This window comes from Lates calcarifer, linkage group LG1 (genome assembly GCF_001640805.2).
Source record: "Lates calcarifer isolate ASB-BC8 linkage group LG1, TLL_Latcal_v3, whole genome shotgun sequence".
In the NCBI taxonomy this organism is placed as follows: Eukaryota; Metazoa; Chordata; class Actinopteri; family Centropomidae; genus Lates; species Lates calcarifer.
The window spans coordinates 13861295-13886563 of record NC_066833.1 but is presented as its reverse complement, the minus strand read 5'-3'; the positions used below and the strand labels follow the sequence as shown (position 1 = coordinate 13886563).

The window sequence follows — 25269 nt, the reverse complement described above, 5'->3', positions numbered from 1 at the left end:
TATCAAAATGCCATATTGAGTGAACATTCACACAGAGTGAGATTAACCTCATTGGTGCCATCATTGGCATTAATGAACAGCGGGCTCCATCCTGGGGGCAGGGACTCGCTGTCTATGCCGTAGCCATGGTTCTGCGCTGTAATGAAGGCCTGGTCTGTCATTACATTCAGCACTGGCTGGTTCTGGCCCCTGGGAAACCACACACATGCATAAAACACAGTCTGTGTTTATTATTTCTTTATAGGAGACAAGATATCAAAAGTCCTGAAAATGGAGAAAAATTTAACACCAAACTGAGCACTATACCAAAGCACAACATTGTTTGTGTCCACAGAGACTTAAATCTTTATGAGTATGGTGTGCATATTGTTAATTATTATTCTAATAATATAATATGTTTAGCTATTTACAAATTCACCTGTTGCCCATAGGTAGTTTGTATGACTTAGCTCCTGCAGCCAGGGCAGTGATTTGGTTTCCCATACAGATTCCAAACACTGGCTCAGGACGATCACTTTCCAGCACCTTCGTAGGACAAATTGTATACAGTTATTAGTTATGATGGTACAGCTAGAGATATAATCTGAAAGCAACACTTGTGCTTAGCTGCACATTTCTTTTAGGGTGCTATAACTTCCAGAGGAAATAAGCTTACCAAACAATATGAGTTTTGTAAATAAATAGTTACATTACCCTTAAAGGTACTGTATGGAAGAATTTGACAACTTACATGTAACATTTGCTTTTTATATTGCCAATGTGTGAAAAGATTGTAATGTGACATAAAAAAAACTCATTCCACGATGGAAGGGGCTATGACTTATTTGATTTATGGAGAGACATTAGTTCAGCTCTGGGGACCAAAACCGATCACGAGCACTACTGCAAAACCTGTGAACTTTATTGTGATACTGTGGTTTTAGCTGGTTAATGCTTTCTATTGTTAGCTTGCCTGCTAACGTGATAACTATTGTGACTGTGTTGAGTGCATAACGTCTGCTGATTGATTCACACTTCTGGCCACAAGTGTCAGTAATAATCAAAGGTTCTCAGATTTCTCCATACATTACTTTTAAGTGAAAACACAGAGTGTTTTATTGCATATGATATGCTGGCTCCAAGTCTTTAAAGCTGAGAAAAGAATACACCTGAACAACATACACCTAGAATTTTCTATTCTTTGTGGTCAAATATCATATGTTACACAATCGTGGACTAAAGTTTAAATTCTTCTGATGCTAAAAATATCTAAACAGCAATACCCTACCTTCTGAACATTCTGGATGAGTGTCTTAGCCAGAGATGGATCTCCCGGCCCATTTGAAATGAACAGGCCATCGTAGTCTAGACTCAGCAAGTCTTGGTCCCATGGTACAAGGTGGACCTCTGCACCCCTCTGCACACAGAGACACAGTCTTATGATACTGCTTAACAACAGTCATGGAAATGTTGAGTCATCCAAAGTAAAGCACTAGTTTTACATAAACACCAGTGCAGAATTTTACAGAGATGACCCATGCTGTCTAGCCAAAATATCCATTCATTCTGTATTTATAATGAATGGTGGCTGGAGGTCATAGACTCTAAAAGTTCTCAGACAATGACAATATTTATATGTAGAAACTCTGTCCTTTAACACAATAAAAAAGCAACAGCATTATCATTTCCATTTTATGAACCAAGAAGTGAAAAATCATCACTAATGTTATTTTCTCATTATTAATATTACCAATTATTTGACAAATGAGAATGTTCAGACAGCAAAACACTGACCAGCAAAGCAATAAACAGCAAATAAAGGAAGATAAATTATACGTAGACAAAAAACTGACTATTGCATTAGATGTCTGCAGGCTGGTTCTCCTGAGTTACTGTTACAACCAATTACAAGCTAATCTCAACATTATAAATAACATCAAACCATTAACTAGGGCATAAACAAAAGAGAAACCCACTTTCTGTTACAGCTGGATGACACAAATAAATACTACAGAATGATTTTTTAATTTCTAGAGCTCATTAGGCCTAACATTAGGCATCACAAATTTTCTAGGTCAGGTTGCAGAAAACATGCGACAAACTGTTGATCTCTTTTTCTATATTTGTGCAGAAGGCAGAGGCTCAGCCATAAGAAAATAATTTCTTGGATAAAGTGTTTAATCAAATGAGGATTTTTTTTTACTCCTTCTGTATTAATTCTCACCTTAACCAGCAGGCGAATTATGTTATGTTTAATACCACAATCAATGGCCACCACTTTGATTGGGTTTCCTTTTCCAAAAACTTTGGGTTCCTAGTGGGTGGAGAGACACAGAGCAAGAGGTTAGTATCATCCACACTATTTGGAGAGAGATAAAATGTTTTGAGTCCAGTTTCACTTTATATAAAGGGCATGATAACTGTTTTACCTTGGTTGAGACCTCTGCTACCAGGTTTTTCTGGTTGGGATCAGATATCTCAACAGGTTGCCCATCAAATTCAATCTTCCCCAAAACTGTGCCCTAAAACCACAAGCAAATTAACAACAGTGAGTGGTCAAGCCATCCATTTATAGAAGCTGCAGTAGATCACAGTTGTATATTTACTGTACCTTGTCTCTGATGACCTTGGTCAGCATTCTGGTGTCTATCCCAAACAGTGCAGGAACCTTAAGAGAAGGAGAGTAAAATTTTGTAAATTTATCAACAGCAGAGTCTCATCCACCGCTTTGACATTACCTCAGGCAATTTGTAATTTAAACCTAACCTTCTCCTCTTGTAGCCATTGACCCAGAGACTTGACAGAGTTCCAGTGGCTGTATTCATGGCTGTAGTCTTGAACCAGAAGGCCAGATACCTAAAGGAAACAAAGTACAATATTAACCATAAACCTGTAAAACTAAAAAGCATCCAAGTTCCTCAGTCCATTAACTGCACCTGTCCCTAATATGTGTACTATATGGCATTAAGAGCTTCCACAAAATACTTAAATGTGTGTCAGCATGCCAGCATATCCTCAACATGTGAAACTAAACACAGAGAAATCCAACTGCTTATATATGTCAGTACCAACAAATACAAAATCTGTGTATTGCTCTACAAAAAACTCTGCTGCTTATGTTGCCTTTCATTACAGAAAAAGTGCAACACTGCAATGCTGTCATTGCCAATTACCTTTTTCGGCTGATCAATTAAAGCTGTGATCTTAAAGATTTCAGTCCTGGTTGATTTGGTAATGCCCATGTGAAGAACAGTGTAACAGTAAAACCCAACAGTACTTGAGCAATTACTTAATCATAAATGTGACAGCGGAGGAGCTGGTATGTCAGTTTACAGCACAACCAAACAAACTCACATGGTTTTAATAAAGAAGCCAGTCTATAATAATCAAACTGCCAAGCTGATTTCTTACGGCATCCCCTGTAACCTTACCTCTAAACCTCAAAAATAATTAGAGGAAAAAATCAAAATATATTATTACAGGCTTTTAGTTTGTTGTGATAGATGTTTGTAAAATATTTTTGAAAAGCAGACTAGTTATGTTTTTATTTGCATTTTTGCAAAATAAAAAAGACTAAATTAATCAATTATAAAAACTTCTGTCCACAAGTTTTCTGTCATCAACTAATCAATTAGTCAACCAATCAAAAATTCTTTGTTAATGACTCAAGTCAGGGGAGAGACAAGGAAACAAAACTGAAACAAAGCAATGGTATAAAAGCATCAATGCAAGAATTTGTAAGAAATAAACTGCAGGACCGAGGTATCCACAAAACCTGAAATGCAGATGCTACCTGGATGCGGTCTGACTCCACATGCTTTCTCAGGCCCAGCTCATCCAGCTCCTGGGTGTTGGGTACCCCATAGTTCCCTACGATTGGGTAAGTCAGGGTCAGGATCTGACCTCTGTAGCTAGGGTCGGTCAGGGCCTCAGGATACCTAAAGCCCAGGAATGGCAGGACAAATATATCAGGATCTTGTGAGGAGGCATTTAAGCACATTGCCATGTCACTGACTCACAGTCAAGTGTGAAAGTAAAGTTATTTTCTGTTTTCCTAAAATCTGAGTTGCACTTGTTCAAATTTACTATTTTGTCTAATTGTATCTTTGTATCTTTTGTCAGCATGTCTCCTCCTTACCCAACCAGGCCAGTATTGAATACTAGTTCCCCTGCTACCGAGGCATCATGCCCAAAGGAAAATCCTTTCATCCTGGTGCCATCCTCCAAGACCAGGTGGGCTGTCTGGGCCTGGGGGTTAAAAGAGAGCAGGTAGATGTCTGACAAAATCTCACCCAAGAAATAATGCATTCCCTTTCTATGAAACAAATTTGGAAAGACCAAAGGCAAAACTTTGAAACAGATGTTATAGACTGAGTTTAGGTGTGATGGCAACCGGTGAGCCTATGGGAATTCATGCTGAAACTGCAGACCACTGTGAATTGTGCTGTGAATGCTGAGACAGACAAATCTGTTCTTCTGTTTTGTGTGTGTGTGTGTGTGTGTGTGTGTGTGTGTGTGTATACGCGCACACGTGTGTGTAATATATATGTGAATATAAAGGTTACTATGACTCCAGCCGCCATCACATACAAAAAAGTCTTTATTGGCAAATTCACCATGGGAAGATAAAATGCTCACGTACTGATATACACATTGTTGGTGCATACAATGCATTCAGACAGTCATGCTTAGTGGTTGAGCAAAGTAATGCCTGCAAATAGTAAAGTTTTTAAACCAACACTTCAGCATCAACCATAATTCTCACTTAAACTCTGAGTTATAAAAAAAATGTGTGGACTTTCCTGGGAAGGTGTGGTGTGGAGAAGATGTTGCAATGACGGTGTATCATGATGCAATTCTCCCTGTTGTTTACACATATGATGCATACAACTTCAGCAACCACATGCTATATTATGGACTGTGCTTTACTAAATGATATAAACATCTACTGCATATAAATAACTCCCTCCTTTTGTTTTGGTTTGTTCGTTGGTGTTTTTTTAAAATAGCAGGGTGTCAGTCCGGTGCAAAGGCAATCTATCAGACAGACCATGTTTCAGTACAATTCCAACTTTCTCAACTGACTCGTGCTGTTACCTGCTGCCCATCATGCTACGTTTCTAATCCTAAATGGTAAACTACCGCTCAAGTTTAAATTATGCTGAAATGAAAACTGTTTGTCGTACTGGATCTATGCCGAAAAAAGAGTACCCTATGTTGCTTTGAGAAATAGGCAGTAATAGCTTTTTATGTGTTTGCACCTTTGTGTATTGGCAAGGCATCACAGACTCTGCAGATTTTTCCGTGGAATTCGGTCTGGTGTTCAGAGGCATACTGCGACGTTAGCACTCTGTTGGCAGCACTTCGGAGAAAGTCTTGAAAAGTTTCACTTCCTCCATTTACCACTGACAACAACAGTTTCCACTCACACACCGCTTTCTTACCTTCACACTAAAAAGTTTAGAAGTTTGAAGTCTCAACGCGGCCGACGTGTTTCCTACTCTTCTGCCAACCACATATCCTTGTCGCAGGGATTTCACAACGCTGTAAGCTAACAGAATTTTTGTCATATTAGCCTAAAGTTGCTCTTTGAGTAAAGAAGCACAAATGTTGGGTGAGAAGCTGCCGGATATAATGAAAAAGCTGCCTGGATCAACACACTGTCTAACGAGTAAAATGCGTTAAAAGACACATGGATGAATGAGTGAATAGTGAGCTGCCCCTCGTGTGTTCACGCAGTTCAACTAAGCGCTTGAAAAGTTGATCCGGATTTGCCGCTGGGGCGTTGTTTTTCTCAACGCATGAAGCGCACAGGGTTTAGATTGGTATTCAAAAAAACGCCTGTTTTTTTGTCAAATGAAAGGGATGAGCCAGATGTTTAGTTGTAAAAAGACACATGATTGTAGGTGTGAACAATTAAGTGTTCTGCAGGCCAAAGAAATTTAACTCCTTCTGCTGTATCATCCAGTTGACCTGTCAAACTGAGTAGTTATATATCTGTAGTCAATGTATCACTTTGTTTATATTAGTTTACTGTGGATTTTTTGTTTTATTTTATTTTATTTATTTTTAAGCACCATTATTTAGATTTGAAACATCAAACAGTCTTTAAATTATCATAATTTTCTCAATTCAAACAGCCTACATTCTGTTTCCACATCGATGCAGCAAAAGAGAAAATGCCACAGTGTCTACTTTTAAAAATGTCTACACGAGAAAATATTGATTGCATAAACAACCTACATTTACGGCACTGAAAATAAACTAAAGAGAAATGCATGTTACAGCAAACTTCTGTGTATTGCTTTCTGTGCAACAAACTCTTTACAGCCTTTTCTTTTAGGTCAGTCGCCTGCCAAAAAAAAAAAAAAAAAAAAAGGGCAAACTGACCATGGACAGGCTCCATCCATGGTGGTGGGATTAGAGTGGTTTGTGTATTTGCTGATCACTGCAAGACTGGTCCTCTGTGGAGAAGGCTGCCTGACTGCCACTCTGCTGGGTTCAGCAATCTGAACAAAGTGGGTGTGAGTAATAGGACCTGTACAGATCAGGAAATACCTCCACACTCCAGAAGTCTGACTTGGAACAATAGACTATGTAACTATACAATTCTGTACCTTACATTTAAACCCATTTATGTTTTACACATAACATACACTGTATATTGCATACGTTGCAGCCTAATTAATTTATATTTGCCTTAATTTTTGTCTACTTAAGTTTAGTTTTATATTGCTCTTATGCCTTTGTCTAAACTAAAGCCCCCCTTACGACTGCAGATAATATTCCTCTTCTCTAAATTTAGCCCCAACTCCTCATCTTGATCTGTGGAGCACTGGTGACATCCAGTGGTAACTTTTGTTCAGAAATATTTTGAGTCAGTAAATAGTGTTGTAGGGGCATGTATGATGTGTAGGTGACAGTGCAGCTTTATATATATGAGTTATAGTAACAACTGACAGGCCTCTAGTATCATTTAACTGCCAGCATGTAGTAAAAGCCATAACAGCTTTACATGTGACATGACACCTGTACCTACAGTCTTTCTGTAGACCACATATGGATTAGTTATGTAGGAAGTCATGCATTAAAATACAGGATCACTTGTCCATGTCCATATCCATGTCCTTTACACTCCCTTAACATTATTTAATTCCACTTATCACCATTACTTTGCTAGTAAAAGTGCCAATATTACCCCTACGATAATGGCTTAAATCCCCAGAAGTGTCTTTTGTGGATCTGAATATTTAACAAAGGGTTGAGGTAAACAGGATGATAATGGATCATCTTCTGTCTGTTTGTCTATAATCCATAATGACTAAAATACTTCTAAAATTTGAGCTACAATACCATGAAACACCTACTGTGGACATACCTTATGTGGATTTTGTTTTTTAGTTCACCTTTGCCATTCAAAGTAAAGCATGTTACATACAACAGTTTTTCATGTGAGTAGAACATTTGATTTTTTTTTTAATGCCATTTTATACTTTTAAAGGAAAAAAATATGAGGAATTCAAATCCAGAGCAGAGCCCATTAGAAAGAGGCGTGACATGATTGCCTGATGATATGGATTTCACTCTGAGGGTTAAAGTGATACACTGAGGGAGAAAAAAATGATCTGAATGCTGTAAAAGAGGCCATGAACACATTCCAGCCTCTTCTTGCTCAGCTCAATCTGGCCAATTTCAGTTAACGTGTAATTCTGGTTGATTTGAGTAACTATCTAAATCTCAGCATCTCTTAATTTGGTTTTGGAAACTGTTAAAGCACAGAGCTCAGTACACACCCCTGTTTCTTCCTGATGCCTCGCCTCTGTGTACAGTAACTAATCATTTTAGCTGATTCTGTTCTTGTGAACAATCATCACACAGAAGATTTGTAAGCCTGTTGAACATGGGATATTTTTAGACAGTGAGAACATGAAACCATTAAACACTTTACTAGGTAATCGTTTTGTCACACTGTCACCACCAAACATAAAGTGTTATTTCCTTAATAGAAGTGTAACCATTTCCTTGCTAAGGATCCAGATTGTTTCAAAACTCCAGTACAGAATTCAAATTCAAGCATAAAATATCTGAGGTATGAAAAAGATGCAAGTACAGTGGATTTCAGGATAAGGGTAATCATACATACACTCACTTTACTTACTTTGTCTTTTATCTGAAAACACATATTTTAGAGATTTAAAACAGTGTATAATTGGTATTATTACTCAAAACTTAATCATATTAATCATATGAGGCTTTCTTAATATGAGAAAGACATCCCCTGATTTACTTCATACAATACTGTTCCCTATCTACTGCCACTTTAATAAATTGTACAAGCAAGCTTTTAGCAGTTGATCAATTTATTATTTTTTATTATTATTTTCATTTAAATTGATGCTTTCTTCTCTGTTGTTTCTATTTCAGAATATTTATGTTATGTCTTAAAAAACAGCCCTGGCCACTCGCTGTCAATAGTGACAGAATCACATACAATGGAAAATTGCTGGGTGATGATTGGGAGAACATGAGAAGCCTGTGCAATGTACAGCATGGCCCTTTATTACTGGGAGGGCTGTGATTAGCTGCCTTCTAAATTCCTCCACTGATTGGCCCGGGTGCGGCCTAATGAGCTCCAGCGTCTGTCCTCAGTGGAGGGACCCCACATTGTCTGCGTTTTCAAGTGTGAGTTTTCAGATGGTGACCAAGCTTAAGAGAGGACGTAAATAGACAGACAGGCTCCCTCACCACTCTCTTTGCCAGGTTTCCAAGCACAGTCTTGATCCTGAGATGACAGGAGAAAGAGATGGTTCGTTTCAAGGATCTGTGATGGTGCTTGTTCAGTTTAAGATCAGACATTTTTCTATATTAAAACAAGGCATGTTTATTTGTATAGCATCTTTCGAAAACAGGCCAATTCAAAGTGCTTTTCGTAACACACCAGAGAGTATGATTTACAGTGCACAGCAAGACACGAGTGAACAGTCCAGAATTGCCTCTCAGAACTGATGATGTGAGATTCGATGGTTCATAATGTGGCAGCAGATTAGAAATGAGCCATGTCATTCAGTGCGTGATATGAACCAATAGTGGTATTTTAAGCCAGTGCAGAAATTTGTGAACCAAAGTGATGTGTCCCATCGACCTTATTTCATTCTATAGTAACACACTTCAGCTGGATTGCACACATATATTAGCAATACTAGTAGCAGTGGTAGTGACTTAGTTGGTCATAGTGAGTACTGGCCAGTTTCATGGACCAGGAGTAAGTCCAGTTCTTAATACTTTAATAAAATAACTTGAAATGTATTTTAACTGCTTTTAAGTCAATCAATCACCTTTGTAATAATTATAGTAATAGTTATAATAATAATAACTTCTGGAAGAGTCTTTATCACAAAGTGGTTCACTCAAGTCTCCATAACTATAATAGGGTTATCATGTGTACTATTATCACTAGCTTTAAAATTGTACTTTACTCTAATCCTGATTCACTGTTACAGTATGTGCTGTCAGCTAAGATGAAGACCCTCGCACAGCGTCACCATTCTTGTTTTGGGTGATGGCATCATGACATTAAGACAGTGTGATTGTCCTGACTGCGGCAGCAACTTTAGCCTTGGCAGTGTTAAAGGAAGATCAAGTCATCAGCTGGAGAAAAAGAAGAAAGAGACTGTCCCCTTTGGCCACTATCGGATTCCCTTCCTCTGTAGTGATGTGGTGTCCTCAGTGAAAAAGGGCAGGGAGTAGCTTTGTTTAGCCTGCCCCCATCTAATCCCTGTGTGGCCAGTGGAGGGCTTTTGAGAGAGAGCGAGGGAGGGAGAGAGAGCATGCGGGCCACAGAGGCTGCATCAGCCCCCTTAAGGAGCCATGGCCCCCGCTCTTAGAAATCCCAAGAAACTTCACACCTCTCTGTAGGGACTATAAATAGGCTCCATCTGTCCCCCCAGGCTCAGTTACAGCCTCATTCCTTTTGGCATGGTTGGAGGGCAGGGAAGGAAGCACTCTGGGTTTGAAAAGGGGGGTTGGGGGATGATGGTGGTGGTGGTGGGGCTGGGTGGATAGAACCAGAGTCCAAAATCTACTCTCTAGTCATCACAGATGGCTGACTGTGTGACCTCCGCTGCGTGTTTTGCGGCAAAGGAAGTTCATCAGTGCTCCCTGTCATTTCCTTCTCTGCACCAACCCCCTCAACGCTCCAGCTCTCCACAGAGGCAACATGCCAATGACCTGGGAGCCTCCGCCATCTTTGGAATCTTACACCACACTGCACTCATCGCATGTTTTTTTTTTTTTCTCAAGCTCAAGTTCTTCACATTTCATTAATCATACTTAGCACAGGAGGACTGCAAGGTTAGGACAGGCGCTGTGTCTTAAAATCATTGCCTTGAGTCATTTCTCCCTCACAGAATCTGAGCTCACAGCTCACAACTTCAGTGTTGTTCTAGTCCTGGTTTTGGTAGTATGGCTGACATTTCCTCTGTTCAGTTGGGGTTCACATCAGGATCTAAGTCAGAGATGTTGTGAAATGGACGTTGAATTTGAGAAATGCAAAGCAACACACAGGCATCAGTGCTTGAGATCACACCATCATTCCAGAGACACATATAGCACCTGTCCTGAAGCAAACCTAGAGGTGATATTATGAAATGCCCCCCCCCCACCACCACCCCACTCAAGGACAAAACTAGAGCGTGAGGAAGTCACACAGAAAAGTCCAAGCATATTAGTTTGCAAAAGAAATTTAAGTGGCATATTCCAAAAAAGCTTCTTTGTCTTAACTGATGAAAATCCACTGAGTTTACTGAAGTCTCTGCTTTAATCCATTAACATATTTTTCATCCCTGTGTCTGAGATCTCGTAGCCCACAGCTTTCCCCACAAAATCTCTCCAGGATGCACATGTAAATTAGATGAAATCATTTAAATAAAATAAAGTATAGCTGGCTAAATAATAGTGTTCTGTTTAAATGCGAGCCCATTTGTGCTGTTCCATTTTGATAACATCGTGATAACATTTGAATGAAATGAAATTGAATCTTTTGTATCTTTTTTTTGTATCTGTCATTACATAGACACTCTATTTTTATTGTACTAATTGAACCAAATGCTTTATAGCCTACATATATTTTGTCATCTCAATTGATCTGAAGGAAAAGAAGAGATTGTTCAAGATTGTGTCAAGATTAGAAGAGAGCTAAGGCACACTTTTAGAGCACATGTTGGCCAACTGGAAGACCAGACTGCCAAAGAGGGAATGCAGGTCAAGTAAAAAATATCAGCAGCTCTGACAACTGTCATTCACCGTCCAACTAGGATATATATAGATCAGTATTGTCTGAGTTTGGAGGAAGACAGGCTCTAGTCACTCTGCATAAGTTATGCAATGTAGTACTCATGCTAACTTCATCCTCTCTTACCTATCTTTCCTTTTCCAGCGTGCTTTAATTTAGCATCACTGATCCCATAAAAACTGGGTTTCATAGCCATGTCCTCTTACAATTCTGTTTTATATTGTGTTTTAAAATATATACGCACAATATCCATGCATTGTACAATGAAAATGGAAGAACCTCCCCCAGGTGATAGGTCGCTTAAAGGGTTGCAGTTTAATTTTATTTATTTATTGTCATGTTAGCGCCATGACTATAGGGATGATTGTCAGTCAGCTGGTCAGTCCATCACTTTGGTTCAGACTGATATATCTCAAAAACTAATGGGTGGATTGCCACTATATTTGGTACAGATATTCATGGTGCCAAATAACAGCTTTTAGTGATCCCAAGCTTTTAATCTAGTACCACCAACAGGTAAAGGTTTACACTTATCATGTGAAATAACTGACTTTTGTAATTTGCTGACTTTTCGTCTAGGGCCATTTTGGTGAAATGTCTCAGTAACTACCGGATGGCCTGTCATAAAATTTTGTCCACATATTTATCTTCCCCTTCAGATGAACTGTAATAATTATGAATATCCACTGAGTTTTCATCAGCTCAAAATTTAAATGTGTCCAACCTGTGCAAAAGAGGCAACATTCAGTTTCACCTGTACTATGAGTGACATAGTACAGGTGCACACTAAGCTATGGTGAAGACATTATTCCTGCCAAACATCAGCATGTTCACAATGTCATTGTGAGCATGTATATTAGCATGTTGATGTTAGCACTTAGCAAAAGTACAACTTCACAGAGGTGTGATAATGGCTGTGGACTTTCAGTCTTGTTTACTGTTTCTTTTCCTGGTTACTGTCCTACATAAAGGTACCTTGCAATAAGTCTAAACCCTGTATTGCTGTATTCGTGTGTACACTGTATCTTTGTATGGTGAAATGTCAGCTTTTATATGCTGCAACAATTTGTCACAAAGCCAACTCAAAGGTTGTGTTATTACTCATGCCCCTGTCTTGGATGCATTGTGTGTATTTTGTTGAGTCGGGCCAGAGATGCAGAATTTAATATAATGCCACCAACTGTGTTAAACTGGCAACATGTCTATATGTGGGAAACACTGCACACTTTTTTTTTCTAATGACATCTCTGCCCCTGAGGAATGTTTGAATTACTAAACAGCCTCATGTGACCTATTGAGCTTTTTAATTAGAACTTCTGCTTCCTCTTTCCTCATTCTACATGATTCATGGATGGCATTGGTGGTCTCCAAGGATGGTGAAATCGATCTTCAGAGAGAGTGTGTCACTACTGTGCCCTTTACTATACAGTGCCCTCCCTACTTTAGAAGATCTGACCTTACATCTCCAGTATGGTTTTCCCAAAGGAGCTGCACACTGATGATGAATAAGGAAAGGGTCACATGTTTAGTCAGAGGGAGGAGATCGTTTATCTTTACTAATGTGATACTTAGAATGACTCAGTAACACTACACTAAAATGTATTTAGAGACCTGTTTGTTCAGGCTGCAGGAGCAAACATTAACCACAAAGAGCAAACCATCGTTTTGATGGGTGTTTTTTGTTATTGGACATGAAAACTGGGAACTGGCACTGGAATTACAGAGACCAAGCAATAGCAGAAATGTAACAGGTTCAGTGTGTTGACACAGCTCATACACTGTGTTGTAACTTGTTCTGGATGAAAAAATAAAAATAAAAAATTAAATCCCCCCCAAAAAAACTAAATGTCTGCAATGGATTACTTGAGATCACACACAACTGTTCCGTGCTGTATATAATTCACATAACAAACCTTGGTACAGTTGCTTGCCAAATAAACTTGATACCGCTTTTTTTTCTTTACTCCAGCTGACCTGCCATCACATCTTAATAAAGCCCAGCTCTAGCACACTGCTGAATCCATTAAGATTCTATAGTGGAGCTCAGATTGGACTGCAGCACAGGTGCAAGGACCGGGGCAGAGTTTCTATCGGGGGAGGGAGCGAAGGGAAGTCAGACTCGGAGAAGGTGCAGTGGGGTGCCGTGGGTGAGCCCAGATGACAGCTGAGGGACTAAGGCTTTCTCTGGCTTGCCCTCGTGGAGATGGGGTCAGTGAAAGCAAGCGGGTGGGGGGAGGGAAGGGCCTGAAGAGTGGAGGAATTTATGCAGTTCCGTCACCACTGGGCCCCGTCATGGTGGTGGGGGCACGGCGGCACCGCTGGCACTGAGAGACAGATATAGACAAGAATTAAGAAGACAGAATTTGCACTCTTAGCCTTGTCCGGGTTACTGGCATCAGCAGCTGAAAGCTCCTGCAGATCTCCAGCACTCTGTGCTTTCACGTCACATCCTCCCCTGGGAGCGGTGGTGACCGCTCACCAACACAGAGACCCTAAACTGAACACAGGTGCTGCTCTACTCAACATACATTGTCAGTAACTAGAAATAAACAATGGCTCTTTTTAGATCTGAAAGACAGCACTTCCACCACCTGTCCACCTAAAGCCTGGTCCTGTGGCAATTTCTAAAATACTAATTTGAGCTAGTTTGGTCAGTCGCTTCTTCATATTTTTGTTTTTCTCTTGCATTTTATTTCTTTTTCAGTTTACCTCACTGTTTGACACTAAGATATATATTCTTAATGGGTTGGTTTCAGCACTTCATTGAAAGCCTCGATACTGATCATACTGAATAAAATATTTGTCTAAATATGCCATGTTTTTATGGCTGTGTCATTACATCAGATGCAGATGTCCTCGATACATCATTTTATACACATCTTCTATACATTTTCCCCAAACTCAGTCTGATGATGTAGGTGTTTCTGGAAACTCTGGGATCCATGCCAGAATTGAAAATAAAGTACAGTACAATGCTTGACTGCACAGCATTAGATGGAACTTCTGATGGGTCCAGTAGATTTGCAGTCAGAGATGAGTAATACTCACATCACTGATGTTATGGTGACATAAAATGTGTCTAATTATGATAATGATGAACACATATACTGATATCCTGACATAACCTCCACCAGGTTGAGTTGAACACTGCTAATGTGAGACCTGACTCCTGAATATGTGACTTAAAGGATAAAAGCAGATAAAGGCATCGAACTAAAAGGTGAGTGAAAAGAGTTTAGGTTAAGCTACCATCAAACACATCCCAGATCTACCCTGATACAGTGCTCATGGCATAAGACCATGACATGCGTTTTCTTTTCTGGGAAACCCTCCTCGCCTTATTTCCAGTATCTTATTTCTGACCATTCACTGAAGCATTAATTTCTACCTGATAGAGGCTGATGTTTACCAGGGTGTGTAAGATATTACACAGCTCCACACTGAATAAATTATTCACTTCGCGAAACACCCCCCCCCCCTCCTCAATGCTCCATTCAGGCTTTAATCGTCATATTTCTTGAGACTGTAGTTGCACATTAGTGTTCACGTGATCCACGAGGTCATATAGTAAAAACATATAACAGTAAAACAGATTTTTTTTAACATCGTCAAATGTAAAAGCGTTAAATCCCCCACAAATAAACATGAATGAATCCAGACTGTGCGTTATGGTGCGCAACGGTGTGCGTAAATGTGGGGCTGTTCACTGAGGGGTCCAGAGGAAATCGCATGGCCCCAGGTAACCTTTCACACTGTTTCCAATGTTTTCGTTTTTGATTATAGCTATATCGCATGGATAAACACTTTCTGGCGCGCAGCCCTGTATTCCATGTTTAGTGAGGACCCCCCACCACACACACACACACACACACCCCCTCCCATCAACTATCCAATCCTTACACGGGGACAGCGTTGACGGGGGTCAAAAGGAAAAATAGCCTCATATATATACGCCCAGACGGTGATTTCTTGCTCCGAGTCCCCTCCATTCTGTGCTACACTCCTTGTGTTGTCACCCGAACCGGGAATTGTCTGTGTTTCAGGGACAAAGTAGTTTCTACTATCTGCTAAAATGGCACCCAAGAAGGACCCTAAGGCTCCCGCCAAGAAGGCCGAACCTGCACCAGCACCTGCGCCAGCACCCGAGCCAGCCCCTGCTCCTGCAGCTCCCGCTGTCGACCTGTCTGCCGTCAAGGTACAGTTACTGTGAGAGCATGATGTGGTCCGCTGTGGGAAGGGACGGAGATAGGATGATGGCCGCTCAGGAGGAGTTGGGATATGACTTCTACACTCAGAGTAGTATGACAGAGCTAGACCTACTGCAATAGTTTACAAAATGGGAGAGATCCCCAGGCAAAAGCAGTGTCTTTTTTTTCTTTTTGTTTTCATACATTTGAAGGAAGGGCAATGTGAGATTAACAGAACACTGCTGAGACTACTTTGACTATAGGAGTCAAGTTATGTACAGGACAGATGCAGCCTAAGTATATGCATCATTTCCAAGAAAAAAAGATGGTGGTGTTGGAGGAGGAGGTCAAAATCTTGTTTAATTAAGGATCTTTTTTGTTTAATGCACATCTATCTTCCCTACTACATGACTGACAAAGTACAAAATAACAGTGGCTGGACACATTTCTATACACATCTGTGAGTGGATGCACAGTTAATAGTCAGTTAGTGAGAGCAGCTGCAGGTTTGAAGGACCACAGTATGAGTTGTGCGGAGGACTGAGCAGAATAGACTAGAACCATGGATAGCTCACAGTGGCTCAGACCACACCCCCAGCTCTCTGGATTGGGCTAACAGAGTGGTGACTAATGTGTGATGGCAGTGCAGGGTGACACCAAATGTGGACATGTTAATGTAGCTAAAGATGGACCTCTAGAGATCAGGTGCCACCACGTGAAGCTAATTTTGGCAAAGAGACAAGTTTAATCCTAGTTTAGACCTGATTGATTAATCTAGATTACAATGAGTGATTGTATTGCTGATGACATAGCACGTCAAAACTCCTGTATTTGTACATGTAATACTAACATGGCTGCTCTGTATTGGCTTCTAGGTGGAATTCAGCGCAGATCAGATTGAGGGTGAGTAAACCTGATTTTACCTTTGCAACAACATGACACTCATCAACTCATCTTTCTCTTGAGAATCTCTTGGCCCACGGTCCTGGCAAGCCAAAGAAGCCAATTACTATGCCAGAAACTGTCAAGTGTGATAGTAAACCACTGAATAGAACCGTGGCCTAGTCTCAGAGACAAACATAAGCTCAATGACAAACTGCAGCAGAATTGGTAATGGTTCTTAAAAGTGTTCGTGACAGATGGTCACCTCTGTCATTTTTGTGTTTTGACATTCCTTGAGAATACCAGATGGCTCATGAAAACTAATTTTGGCTGTATTAAGCTTTGAACCCATTCAAACATCCAGAAAATTTGAAGTATACTTTTAAAATGCCATAAAGAAATTGCAAAAAATATTAAAGAAAGAAAAGTCAGTCAGTTTTCAGCAGCACAGCTGAGTCAAATAAAATGTTGAACACTGCATCAAATATTTGCATGGCTAATACAAAAACCTGGAAGAATATCAGGTGGTTGTCAGTGGAAAATCAAGGCAATATTTTGCAAGTTCTAGTCTGTAGTGTATCAGGGCTTTGGGCTGAACATGATTATAACCACAATAGACTGGCATGTTTCATCTTAAAAATGGGGGAAGAAATCATATTGCATCACATAATAACTAAAGACTGGAGACCACTGATGAGAAGGGTTACATTTATGAGTTAAATTCACTGGTGACTGGAGGCAAAGCGTCACAAATTGAGCCAATCCCAGTCCTAATATCAACTTGCAGATTGTTTATTGGCAGCTTGCTGCTGACATGAGGCTCAAACCATGTTCCAAGAGGGGACAATTTTTACACAGCTGCCAAAATAAAGTCAGCAGCTCATTTTAGGTATTACAGAAGAATAGTAACAAAGAACAGTAAATTGATAGTGTTTTGATAAAGGGACACACCTGTGTGCTGTTGGTTCCTAATAAACCCTGGATTGGACACCATCAGACTGTTGTCTGGACGGCTGCTTGTTACGCTGCAGTCAGCATTCCCTACTTTTACTCAGCTCACCCACAGAGGGCCTTGCCTTTAAAAGGAGGGGGGCTCATATTCTCAGCTATGTTTATCAATTCCAAGGTAGTCTTTTAAAAGAGTCCCTAGCCCTACTGAGAGAGAGAGAGGGAGAGAGAGAGAGAAGGGGACAGCTGAGATAGAAATAGTATGAAGGTTGACAGGAGCCACAACCTATAAAGATGTCTTGTCCTTGTTATAAGTTTCTCTTGTCAGTTTGTAGGGGAGCTGCTTCCACCTGCTGGCAGGCGTACCACAACCACTTGGTGAAATGCATACCACTGACTAGTATTATATTAAATCAAAATTTATTTTGCAGCAAGAGATATTACCTACATATACAAATACTACCTCTGTCCATTTTCAACCACTGACCACCACAGATTATTATTCTGTAGTTCATGAAATTAAATGTGAAACACTGCTTCACTTCTAAATAGAACCATTGTTAGTTCTATTGTTACACTTAATGTGATGAATGAAATAAAATAAACACAGAAAAGACCATTTTTATTGTAATTCTGGAATATGATTTATAACACCAAAAATAAGATACTAAAAACTGCACGCTGTGTAGAGTAATTTTAAGTTTCTACAGGAAATATCAGTTTCTATAGGAATTACCATACTATCACTGCTGAACAGTCAAGGAATATAATAATAAATATAATAATAAATATTATACTATACAAGATTAAGGTTTTAGTCATTATAAACTCACTTCAGACACACACAAACACAGATGTCTGTTGTATTCATTAAGACGATGACATCCTCTTTTCCTCCGCTCTGCAGACTACAGGGAGGCCTTTGGTCTGTTTGACAGGGTGGGTGACAACAAGGTGGCTTACAACCAGATCGCTGACATCATGCGCGCTCTGGGACAGAACCCCACCAACAAGGAGGTGAACAAGCTGCTGGGAAACCCCTCTGCTGATGGTGAGAGAGATGTTTAGTAACTGTCATTGAATTGGGTCAAAATTAGTGATAGATAGATCTAAAGGTTTTGGATGCTTCATTACATTTACATTGGATAATTTGATGCTCAATAATTCTTCTAAGTATTCATTCATTTTGCAACATATTAAATCTCTTGGCACTGAAATATTACAAGATTACTGGACATACAAGATACAGTGCTGCTTCTGGTCTTAGTCCCAGTTATTTCTAACAGCACTTTAAAAGGAACTTTGTTACAAACGATCAATTGAACAGAGAGCTGATTTGTCTGAGGTGGTGCATAGAGTGTGTGTGGCTCCCTCTCATTTTTTGGCACAAATGCAACTCCTATGCATTTTGACCATTGCTAGATTATTAGTAACTGCATTTGTGGCTGGAACCAGTCATTTCCAATCAGAGTAGCTGGTTTCATCTGCTCATCAAAAATGTGCTGTTGAGAGAACACATGGAACAGATCAAGTGAAGCTGGGACAAAATCTCCACCTTTGAATAACAGTATATTTAGAATTAACACTAACAGGCTGAAATACTGTTTGTGCTGCCAGCTAGTGGCTGAAATTGTAACTATGCAGTGAAGCACAGCACTATGCTCTATGCACTATGCACTATGCAAAGCAACATTGCAGTTATGTGTGGTCACATGGGTAGAAGCCCACACCTGTCCACATCCTGCTGGGATAGTTAGTGTGGTCAGACACACAACAGATTTGAAACTTAAAAGGTCAGTGCAACATTGCTCTTTATACTGTTTATTTCCTTAAGTTTTTTTACTTTATAGAGCCCCTGATTAGTCTGCACAGACAGGCAATACAGGCATAAATTTCTGTAACCTTTAACCTAAATGGCAACATGATGCTTAATCACTACTGACTGCATGTTACACTATACTCTGCAAAACACCAGAGCAGATCATAAATAAAAAAATAAAGCAATAAATAAAACATGTATCCGTCCAAAAATGGCATTTTTTCACAAAGCCTCACCATGCTCCATCATGAACCTGAAGAGCAGCAGAACCTGTAGTAAAGAGGTGAAAAATATAAATGTTGAAATGTGTTGACAAGCATTTTGTCCACATGGTGCCTGTTGTCTCAGACCTGCGTGGTTCGTTCACCTCTGGAGGCAGCTGACTGTCATTTCTGTCCCCCTTCACGCAGACATGGCCAACAAGAGAGTAGAGTTTGAGGCTTTCCTGCCCATGCTCCAGACCATCATCAACAGCCCAAACAAGGCAGGATTCGAGGACTACGTTGAGGGTCTGCGTGTCTTTGACAAGGAGGGCAACGGCACAGTGATGGGTGCTGAGCTGCGTATTGTCCTGTCAACACTGGGTGAGTCAGGCTAGGCCCCAGTGTGTTTCTCTGTGTGTATGTATGTATGTATGTGTGTGTGTGTGTGTGTGTGTGTGTGTGTGTGTCACAGTGCATTATTAACAGTAGTTGTCCTCTGCCTCCCCCTACAGGAGAGAAGATGACTGAGGCTGAGATTGATGCTCTCATGGCGGGACAGGAGGACGAGAACGGCTGTGTCAACTACGAGGGTAAGCCACAAATATTATGAGTAATATAATATAAAAGTTAATCATACTTTATTCTGTATTATTTAATCAAATAATTAATGTATATTCATATTTGTATACAATTTTAAAGGGGCATTCCAGCAATTTTATACACACATCAGTTCACCAACCAAGCACTACTAAGCCATTGAAAATAATCGCTGTTTCATTGGCTGTGGAGTTGAACAAAATTTTAAAAAATAACTCCAATGATATCATCATAAAGAAACCTACTGCTTAGTTGCATTTTAGTAAGTGTAGGCTTAAGCAATTACCCAGATTATGGACTAGAAATCAGGATGTTTCAACCTATGCTGATTTGATGCTTTCATTATTTGTAGGTCTGGATCTGAACTAAGTCTAACAAATCTTATTCTATTATTACTTATTTATTTTTCATCTCACTTACTCATTTTCCCTCTCTTCTGTCCTCTCTGTGTGCTACCCTGGTCTTCATCCACAGCCTTTGTCAAGCACATCATGTCTGTTTAAGGACCCTGTCACTGTGGTGGTGAGAATCGTATATGTGCGGACCCCATGGTGTCGCGACATCCACTCACTGTTTCCTGTACCACCTGAGGAAGCAGGGGGAACAAAGGACTATGAGATGTCATTTCCTGAAACCTTTTGTTTTGTTCTAAACTTTTTTTTTCTCTTATGTCCAACTGGTGCTTTTTTTCTCTCCTCCTCCTCCTCCTTCTGGTGTTTGGGAAGCCGTCCTGATTTTTTTCAGACGAGATGTCTCTTTCCTCATCTTCACCCTAGTCCTTCTGTCTCATTCGGGGTTTTTTTCTTTTTCTTTTTTTTAAATCGTCACTGGTTTTCTCACAGTGGAACAGTGATGGAGGGGAAGGTGGGATAACAGCAATCCCCTCCTCTCACTTTACTGTCTGGCTCTCTATCTGCCAGTGAAGTGACTAGTTTGGCCCGGGACTGGCCATCAAAATGAAACCACGCCTCACTCATCCCATCCCAAGTCTTAACTTATTGTATCCTCAGCCATTTCACAATAAAATTTTCACAAATTCCCATTTTATTTCTGAATTTCTGACTATTTATTGAATGCAAGTCATCTGTATAATTAATTGATTAGAACTGATACTATTCTCATGTCTGTCTATTAAATATGAAGCTACGGCTGGCGGTCAATTAGCTTAGCACACAACTTGTCATTTTTACACTTGGTTTTGTGCAGGTTAAAACAAATGAGATAACATGTGAAATAGTGTGCTTCAGTGTTGCAGGGGGGTTGATATTGTAACCTCTGGACACAGTAATGCTAACTGTTTCCACTATTTCTACTAAGCTGAGCTAACAGGCTGTTGGCTCTGACTATATATGTACCTAACAGACATAAGAGTGGTATCAATTTTTTTAGCTAATACTAAAAAAAAAAAGCTCAGAAAGAAAAAAAATCACCAAAATGTCAGACTACTACTTTTACTGTCTTCTCATCTGAAAAAAAGACAGTACTCCAGCATCACTTTTTGTCCTTTTTATTGTCATTAATTATTGTAATTAGTGTCATCTCAACAAGAGAAAAACTGCGTACATCTACTTGACCTTTTAAATACATTTACAGTTGCTGTAGGGTGGAGCAGGAGGCAGGAGGGGGGCACACAGAGATGGGGAATGCAGAAAAAACACAGAAGCAAACAAACAGTTGCAGTTGAGGGCAGTAATTAGGCAGGAGGCAAGATATACCACAGATGGTGTCTGAAAAAGAAACTAGATCACCTAAACACCTTTTCCTAACAGATGTAACAGGAGCTTACTGAGCTCCCTCTCGTTTTGTTTTTCTTCATCAAGTGTCTTTTAAATTGATTTTTCAAAAAAAAAAGAAAGAAAAAAAAATGGAAAAAAACATCTCCCACATATTGCAACAAAACATCCAGATACAGTAGCATCTGTGGTAAAACAACAGGGGATCGGCACCAAATGCACACACACACACGCACACACAGACAGATTTCAGAGTAGCTGCTCTTCTGCTAAATCTCAGCTTGCAAACTGTTGCATCTTCTTCTGTGATTCAGAGGGCAGAAGAGTCCCCATGAGTGCAGCATCAGTCTGTTAGCAGAGAAATGTCCATACTGTTCATTCATGAAAGCTGATTATCTGTAGCTGTAAAGACAACACACTTTTAGCTGTGTCTTTTTTGGATGGAGGTTTGTGGAACGGACTCCAGTGTTTAATATTGTTCCGATGTATAAACAGGCTTCTATATTGAACTACTCAGCAGGTACAAGTGTGTAATGCTCGTCAACAGGACTGAAATGCATTCCTTAGCAACACCAAATCAGCTGTCTGACACTGTCACCAAGCATTACACTGTAAACAACTAATAACTACAAAACATGAACTTGTTTAATCTTTATCCAATAATTGAGGAAATAACTTACTAAAATCCTTTTTTAAGTTACAAAATAGCCTCTTTTAATATTTGAATCAATACATGCTTGTCATAACATAGACCTAGTTCTTGCATTAATGCAATTTTACAGGTATATTTTATAGCCATATTGTCACTTCCTTTTAAAATGTTTTGAGGAGATTTAGATGGCAAAGAACTTGTATTTTTATACATATTTTTATATATATTTGTTAAATATATTATATATTGGATGACAAGAATGACTTGCAGTAAGGATGCTTGGTTTGTTAGGGGATTTGGCGTCCATGCACGGTTACTGAGCAAGAACAACACGTGCTGCATGGTGTGCTGGCCACATTACTTCTTATTTAATGTAGAAAAAAGGTGGTAGCTTCTTCAAAACACTGATCCGGGGCCAGTCAAGCCAATACCTGGTCCTTACATCTTATCTAGGACCAGTGCTCAGACTAAACTATTCTATGCAACATCATTCAAAGAGAGAGAGGCCAACAAAGTGAATCAGAAATAACACATATTTGGGTTTAAAATAGAAAGGAAATTAAGAGGACCAAAGGACAGTAGCTCCTAATTCAAGTCTCTACTTAGATTCGAGAGATGGATCTTGAAGTGGAGATGGTCAGAGGCTGTGATTTAGCAGAGGTTGGCCTCAGGGTGGCAGGAGTGGCCAGAAAAGTTTGAGAGGATCGGGTTGAGGATGTCTGGGGGTGCAGAGGATGAGCCCACAGATCCAGTGTTCACAAACCCTGCTTAGCCAGAGCCGCAGTGACATCCTCAGCCAGGGTCGCTAATTGCGGCGACTCCATCATGTTGAGGCTGCCGGAGGAGGATAGGTGGCTGTCCCGGTGGCGGTGGGGTGACACTGAGCCAGACAGGCCTGGCGACTGGATGACAATCTCGGCTCCGTGGTCCACTCGGGCCTTGGCATGGTCGCGAAATGTCAGCCTGTGGCTCTCAATCTGTTGAATGCAGGTGGCGTGATGGGAGAAGTGGATGGGGAAGAAGAAATACATTTTCATATAGTGTCAAATAAAAATGATTTTATGTTTCTTTGTGAGTCCAGCTTTAGAACAACTGCAAATGATGTTTAACTCTGGGGTGTTTCACTTTCAAATACTTGATGAAAACAATTTAGGATGTAGAACTATTTATTGATAGTGACGTATACCATACCTTTACTGCTACCCTCTCACAGGCATATAAAGGAATACAACAAGTTTTTGAAAGATTGGCCTGTTGGAAACATATTTTATATATATTACATGTGTATTTGAGTCATTTTTTCATTGTAACTTTACCCATTTTATTCTAAGTAAGGCTATGGCTATGTTACTTTTTTATTTACAGACTGTTCTTACTATTCTTATTTACAGAAATATTCATGTAATAGGGTAAGAGTAGGGTGATTTTTCCTCTATATATTCTTTTCACTGCACAAATTATGGTAACTGAAAAGTCTGCACACCATGAGTTGTGGAGAAAATGTTATTTACTATACATGTAAACTCAAAAAAGTGTGTGTTGTCCATAGAGTATAACCTACATTGACTAGTAAGACTAGTAAGAGTGTCTCAAAAACTTGTTGTTTTCCTTTAAATCATGGATTGAGGGCATGGAGCTGACACTCACCGTTATGCGGCCTCCACCAGGAATGTGGTGAGCATTATCCAGGGAACCCACCTTGGCTTGGGCTTTGTCTTTGAAGTCCAACTTCACACTCTCTATACGCACGTTACCGCCCCCTGGGGAGAAGCAGAGGAAGTGTAAAATCTATAGAGAAATATCAACTCAGGTTGACTCAGTGGCAGCAAATGACTAAAGGTGAAGGGAAGAGTTAATGTTGGAAAGTTTGCTTGTCTGTTGTCTGGACTTCATGGGGACAAAGAATGTGAACTATTGTGCTGAAAGAGTGTGTCTGTCAGGTGAACATTCAAAGATAAAGGTTATAAAATAAAGACTTGGGCAGACAGGGGCCAGCAGATGGAGCTGCAGGAGCTGAAGCAGTCACCACAACGCCATCTGGGAGGGGAAAGGGGGGTTTTCACACCTCACAGCAAAACAGCAAGAACTCTGGAAACCTGTCTTAGATGCACATACTGTCATTCAGTTTCCCTGCTGGTAGGATACATATATCTTTTCAGCACTGTAAATTGCCCTGCAGTGCTTCTGGTCAACAGTAATTTTACTGCACCCAAAAGTAAAGATGAAGTGAATAACATTGATCATTTCATTACAATACAATGTTCAGCTGGGAAACCTTGGGTCCTGAGATTTATCTTGATGTTACTTTGAGATATACCATCCACCTAAACATTGTTGTAGACGAAGCACACAAGCCAGATCCATGGGGACCACCACCTTGCAACCCAGAGGACCCAAAGGATCTTGCCAATGTCCCAATGCAAGGCACCACAGGACATTCCCAGAGGTCCCGTGTCTGCACCCCAAGAGCTGTTTTTGTGGTGTGTGCTTGGTTTACAACAATGTTTAGGTGGGTGGTATTTGAAGTTCTTAACCCTCAGAAAGTATTGCATTTGATCATAGACTCTGACTGAGAGTACACTGTCCTCAGACCTTCCTTGCCCGATGAATGTCTGAGAAATGAACAAGTTATTGACACGGTGCATGATAATTTGGTTCTTTCTGTCAGTGATTTGAATAAACAATTTAAAAAATGGTTCCAGGTTTGACTGAATCCAGTTCATCATCATCCTGCTCTACATCCACACACGCACCGGGCAGAAACACTCAGAACATGGCAAGTCCGCCAGAAACCGCAACACCTCCCACATTCGGCCACATTTGGACAGATCCATCGAGCTGTCAATCCAAAGGCAGTTTACTGTATCTTTCACTGTCAGTGCTTTTTCAGTTCACCATGATCCAGATCTGTGCTGGAGCTTCATTTGACTGGAGTGTTAGTTCATGAGTTGAATATAAGCAGCAAATGACATTTATTAT

General features: G+C 40.1%; 3 protein-coding genes across 4 annotated transcripts in view; 1 reads left to right on the top strand and 2 right to left on the bottom strand.

Moving 5' to 3' along the window:
* Nucleotides 1-5762, bottom strand: part of cps1 (carbamoyl-phosphate synthase 1, mitochondrial) — a 43822-nt gene extending 38060 nt beyond the window's left edge. The window contains exons 1-10 of one of the 2 annotated variants that reach the window (XM_018690472.2): nucleotides 5424-5762; nucleotides 4118-4227; nucleotides 3773-3917; nucleotides 2746-2835; nucleotides 2591-2647; nucleotides 2409-2501; nucleotides 2204-2293; nucleotides 1268-1396; nucleotides 419-525; nucleotides 48-189 (exon numbers count right to left, since the gene is read on the bottom strand). In XM_018690472.2, coding sequence (XP_018545988.1) covers nucleotides 48-189; nucleotides 419-525; nucleotides 1268-1396; nucleotides 2204-2293; nucleotides 2409-2501; nucleotides 2591-2647; nucleotides 2746-2835; nucleotides 3773-3917; nucleotides 4118-4227; nucleotides 5424-5549 — 1089 coding nt within the window. In that variant the 5' untranslated portion in view covers nucleotides 5550-5762. The remainder of the gene's footprint in view (nucleotides 1-47; nucleotides 190-418; nucleotides 526-1267; nucleotides 1397-2203; nucleotides 2294-2408; nucleotides 2502-2590; nucleotides 2648-2745; nucleotides 2836-3772; nucleotides 3918-4117; nucleotides 4228-5423) is intronic. The other variant, XM_018690471.2, reaches the window with a different exon arrangement.
* A 9483-nt stretch (nucleotides 5763-15245) lies between these two features.
* On the top strand, nucleotides 15246-20952 carry myl1 (myosin, light chain 1, alkali; skeletal, fast). Its single transcript, XM_018690459.2, has 6 exons — nucleotides 15246-15464; nucleotides 16332-16359; nucleotides 18194-18337; nucleotides 19516-19689; nucleotides 19821-19898; nucleotides 20380-20952. The coding sequence occupies exons 1-6, from the start codon at nucleotides 15342-15344 to the stop codon at nucleotides 20406-20408; spliced, it is 576 nt and encodes a 191-aa protein (XP_018545975.1). The 5' UTR covers nucleotides 15246-15341; the 3' UTR covers nucleotides 20409-20952.
* The window catches only part of map2 (microtubule-associated protein 2), an 81325-nt gene continuing 76656 nt past the window's right edge, over nucleotides 20601-25269 (bottom strand). Inside the window, 2 exon segments of the mRNA XM_051070518.1 lie at nucleotides 20601-23267; nucleotides 23938-24050. Of these exon segments, the coding sequence (XP_050926475.1) occupies nucleotides 23046-23267; nucleotides 23938-24050 (335 nt within the window). The 3' untranslated portion in view covers nucleotides 20601-23045.